This window comes from Symphodus melops (genome assembly GCF_947650265.1).
Source record: "Symphodus melops genome assembly, chromosome: 2".
Taxonomy (NCBI): Eukaryota; Metazoa; Chordata; class Actinopteri; order Labriformes; family Labridae; genus Symphodus; species Symphodus melops.
In genome coordinates, this window is record NC_136692.1 from 798,478 (window position 1) to 803,477 (window position 5,000).

General features: G+C 50.2%; 1 protein-coding gene across 1 annotated transcript in view; it reads left to right on the forward strand.

Moving 5' to 3' along the window:
• Positions 1 to 5,000, forward strand: part of spred2a (sprouty related EVH1 domain containing 2a) — a 10,320-nt gene that overhangs the window by 4,569 nt on the left and 751 nt on the right. Inside the window, exons 2-6 of the mRNA XM_079337064.1 lie at positions 627 to 801; positions 902 to 1,070; positions 1,833 to 1,897; positions 3,441 to 3,599; positions 3,892 to 5,000. The exon at positions 3,892 to 5,000 is cut by the window's right edge and continues 751 nt beyond it. Of these exons, the coding sequence (XP_079193190.1) occupies positions 627 to 801; positions 902 to 1,070; positions 1,833 to 1,897; positions 3,441 to 3,599; positions 3,892 to 4,584 (1,261 nt within the window). The 3' untranslated portion in view covers positions 4,585 to 5,000. The remainder of the gene's footprint in view (positions 1 to 626; positions 802 to 901; positions 1,071 to 1,832; positions 1,898 to 3,440; positions 3,600 to 3,891) is intronic.

Genomic DNA, 5,000 nt, shown 5'->3' on the forward strand with positions numbered 1-5,000 from the left:
TGTTAGACAGGCAGGCTGAATCACACGGTGGAGGGATGCAGTGTGTGTGTGTGTGTGTGTGTGTGTGTGTGTGTGTGTGTGTCTCACTCCGCCTCGTTAAGATGTGTCCGTGTGTGAACGCAGAAACAGGAAGATGTTGGAGAACAGAATGTAAGATGGAGACAGACGCCAAACCTTTGTGCCTCCACGCCGCCGTGTGTGTGTGTGTGTGTGTGTGTGTGTGTGTGTGTGCACTCAGGTACGTTTTGCTACAAGTCCTGTGTGATCATGAAGGAAACCTGCAGCAGCCAGTATGTCCTCCTTCTAACTTTAGATTCTGCTCCTGAATGCTCTGGATCTGATTGGACCAGAGAAGGTAGGCGGGGCTTTGAAGGCCGTTTTGGACGCCCCTGGGTTTGCCAGATATGAGAGCAGTTATCAGGTGAACAGGTGTTGCAGCGATGGAAGCGGGCAGTGGAACTGGATGAGACTGCAGTCCTGATTTTGAACACTAGGGGGTCAGAGTTACAGACTGCTCCTTTAAATTTGAGTGTTGTTGTTTTTCCTGTTTGTATGATTCTCCTCGTGGTCACATGATCTATCAGCGGCTGTTTAAAGGTGATGTGTGTTTCTCTCTCGTGTCGTAGTGACAGCTACATTGTGCGTGTCAAAGCGGTGGTGATGACCTGGGACGATTCGGTCCCGGGCTGGTTGGCTCAGGACGGCTGTCTCAGCAGAGTGGGCGTGTGCAGGCTGCTGTCGGCTGAGCTGCTTGGACGAAACAGCTTCCTCATCCACGGAGAACGCCTCAAAGACAGACAGGTCGGTCCAGCAGCACGCCACGGGGAAATACCATCTTTGATGTGTTGTCGTCTTTATCCGTCAGGGGGGATTTGGTTTGACTCGTGTGGTTCTCTTCCAGGTCATTCTGGAGTGTTTCTTAAAGAAGGACCTGGTCTACACGAAGCCCACGCCCACCTTCCACCACTGGAAGGTGGACAACAAAAAGTGCGGCCTGACTTTTCAGAGTCCGTCCGACGCGCGAGCCTTCGACCGCGGGGTGAGACGAGCGCTGGAGGATCTGACCGAAGGTACGAAACGACCAGCTGCTGACTTCACTCCCGACACGCTTTTTATAAATCATTTCAGAAAAACTGGAGTCTCTTTGTTAAACGTTATGAAATGTTACGTCGTTTAACTTTATCTCGTTGTTAAACGTAACTTTGTGACTTACAATCTTTAAACGTTGCGTCATTGAGCGTCATGTTTGATGAAGGTCAAACTAAATTTGTGGGAGTTTAAACATTTCGCCATTACACGTTAATAAATGTTTATAAATGACATCGTTAAACGTAATTCTGTTAAATCGTACTTTGTTAAACTGTGACATAAAACGTAGCTTGATGAGCGCTATAACGCCGCTATATATCACGCCGTTTAATGTGAACCATAACTTTGTTCATTGTTACGCCAGTTCACGTTGCGTTGTTTCTTTAAATCGTAACTTCGTTAAACAAAACTCAATCTGACTTAGTTTTATAAACATTTTCTGTTAAACACAACGCAGTCAAACGTTTAACTCAGTGAGCTGTTACTTTCTTAAACGGAGCTTTTTGAAATCGTGGGAATCTTGACTTTACAAAACCTGGCTTTTTACGTGTAAAGTTTGTAAAATACTTTGTAAAGTTACAAAGATTCTTTGTATCTCGTCACGTTTGAGAATTTTACTTTGAAGAAGTTTAAATTCGTACAAACTACGATGAGGCATGCAGAACGTCGGACGCAATTAACTTATCCGAGCAGCTCCGTTCAGAGTGTTTGCTAACCAGCATCTTTTACGTTTTTTTTTACAGGGTCAACCACGTCCTCGTCCACGCTACAGAACGAGGCGGAGCTTGGCGATGACGACGTCTTCACGGTGAGACACTGAGTCTGTCATTAAGACTTGAATCTAGAGACCATAAACTCGTACTGAGGGAATCATTACCAGTGTTTTTGTAATCAGTCGCCCCCTGCTGGCCATAAGTGAGACTGCAGGTTTGAGGCACTAAAATCTCCTCTTACGCTCAGACATGAGTTCCCTTTGAATGTCGTCCATTTAGATCTCGGACTCAGATTGGAGAGAAGATGGAAATCAGTCCTGGGTCTTTGTCGGGAGCGTCGAAGTCGGAATGCCGTTAGCGTAGCTTAGCATCAAGACTGGAGTCCGAGGAAACTCGCCACCTTGACTGTGGAGGGATTTCAAAACCAACCAGCTTAAGTCTCTTTATCGTCTCCCCGTCCCTCCTCTCTCGGGTGAGGGACCTGGTCCTGCTTTAGTCTTTTCAGCGGCGTCTGGTTCCCTCAGGATGTCCCCTTCTGTTGAGGATTGTCCGAGAGGAGGAGGTCTGAGTCCTTAAAGAGGGGGGAGAGGGGAGGACGATGAGGATGTATATCGACAGTCGTCTCCTGATGTGATGCAGTCACAGCTTTAGCAGAATAATAAAACCTGTCAAACTCTCATCACTTCAAACTAAACCCCAAAAATTTACCAGGAATGACTAAAAAGCAGCGTCTTGGCGTTCTGCCGGTTCCTCAGTTCCTCTGTCCTCTGCTGAAGTCTTCTTGTGTGATCACAGGGAACCACATGAAAGGATGACGCAACGCACCCGGCCTGGGCTGAGCGCTCTCGGGGCCGCAGGCCGGCCTGGGATTCATTTAGTACAGACCCAATAAAAACACACAAGAAGTTAAGAAACAGCTCTGAAGGTCTGAGAAGAATTCTTGTCTGATTGTACGAAGAAGTCTGGTGAGAGGAACCGATGACTCTTCATACATGTCGCACATGAGCGGACAGACGCAGTTTGTAGTGAACTTTGCAGGTGTGGCAGAGAAACCATCAGTGACTCACAGTCGACCTCTTCTGCTCTCAGGTCGCTTCACAAGTGAGTTTCAGATCAGCACTGTAAATCACGCCGTAGTTCCCCGATATGAAACCAAGACGGCTTCAAGCGTCTACGTGAGCCGCTGAAACCTCGCCCCCCCCCTGGCAGCCCCGCAGCGTTCTGCCGATGGACGTATCAGAGGATACAGCGTTGGAGGCGGAGCCACGTTCATTCACATGAAGCCACGTTCATTCACATGAAAGCTGCTCAGTGGAGCGTGAAGCAAAAACAGTCGGACTTCCGGGTGGTTAGGTACCCGGATCTTCGGCATTACTGGACCCGTAGAGTCCCAGTCCCGGGTCTCTGGTCTTCGCTCATTATGCCGACAAAAATATCTCTGAACTCGGCTGTAACTGAATCTCACATGACGCTGCAGTACCAACGTTGGCCACAATGTAAAAATGGCTTGACTTGGTTCTGCCCCTTTCTGAAGGCTTACAGACAGCTGGCCAATCAGAGACCTGGTTCTCATGGCGTTGGTTTCAGCAGTTTGTTCTAACTAATCGTTGTAATCACTGTCCGCTCTCTTTCCTGCAGACGGCCACCGACAGCTCGTCCAACTCGTCTCAGAAGAGAGAGCCGACGATGCACTCGCTGGCCCCGCCCCACTTCTGCGAGGCCCGTCGGCACCACTGCATCCTGGGACATTTCTACGAGCATCACCACAGGCCGTCTGAGCACTTCTTCCTGGACCAGGTGAGTCAGCGCCGGCTGAGAGAGGCCCCGACTCCATGTTTCCTTCATTGAAGCCTACGGAGAGGGAAAAGGGACAAACAGAAGGAAGTAAAGTGTCAAACATCTGACGCTCCCCTTCGACTGACGGAAACACGTTTTTATCGTTTCATATCTGTGATGTTTTTAATCTGATAACCATCACGTTTTCATTACCCAGAAGGCCTTGCAACTTAAAGCAGCTGTTCCCTCTTCTCTGCTGACCTCATGTCTCCTGAGATCAAAGTTCTGAAGTCTGTTTCCGTCTCGTCTGCAGGCGGTGCACATGTTCCCTCGTCACGTCAGCTTCCAGCTGGAGGAGGAGGAGATCGTTCGCATCAATCCTCGAGAGCGGACGTGGCTGACCAGCTACGGCGATTACCGCCTCACCAACTCCACACGGGACAAGCTCACTCAGCCCGACAACCTGGACGCATATGTACACTTCGCCAAGAGCGAGCCGCCCAAACACGACTACACCTACCCGTACCCGCTCAGCTGTGACGTGCAGCGGGTCTGTGACGGTAAGTCGGGCTGCCTGGAGCTGGGCGGCGGCCGCAGGGCGGTGGTGACGGTGCAGCCGCGAGCCCTGCAGCCCAAAGGGAAGAGGAGGAAGGAGGATGGCGAGCGTTCGCGCTGCGTTTACTGTCAGGACATGTTCAACCACGAGGACAACGGGCGGGGCCGCTGCCAGGAAGCGCCCGACCCCATTCAGACCTGCATCAGACGGGTTAGCTTCATGTGGTGCGCCGACAGCCTGCTGTATCACTGCATGTCGGACCCGGAGGGGGATTACTCGGACCCGTGCTCCTGTGACACCAGCGACGAGCGCTTCTGCCTGCGCTGGACGGCGTTGGTTGGCCTCTCTCTGCTGGCGCCCTGCATGTGCTGCTACGCCCCCCTCAGGGCGTGCTACCGCTGCGGGGTCGCCTGCCACTGCTGTGGCGGGAAACACAAAGCTGTGGGATAAGCCATCGCAGGCCCCGCCTCCTTTGCATCACAACAAGAACTAATGGGAGGAGGCGGGGAGACGGCGCCGCTGTGATTTATTCGTTGTTGTTGTTCGTGTCGTCTCCGAGGTTTTAAAAGGAGAACAAGAAGAAGAACTTTGTCTCCACAGAAGGAAAAGAAAACATGTTGTTTTTATTCTTTGGTGGCGTCGGGAAGACAACGGATTTATTGTGACGAAGAGCGAACAAAGAATCTTCATTTCTTTATAGAAGTCGATATAAATGGATATAAATATATGAACTTTATATTTTTACACTCACGTGTTTTAAAAGATCGACTGTGTCGTCTTTTCAGCTTCCTGTCGTACGAATGTTTTTCATGTTTGTTTGGAAGTCGCAGCGCAAAATAATTCAACCTCCGCGAGTCATTGGAGGA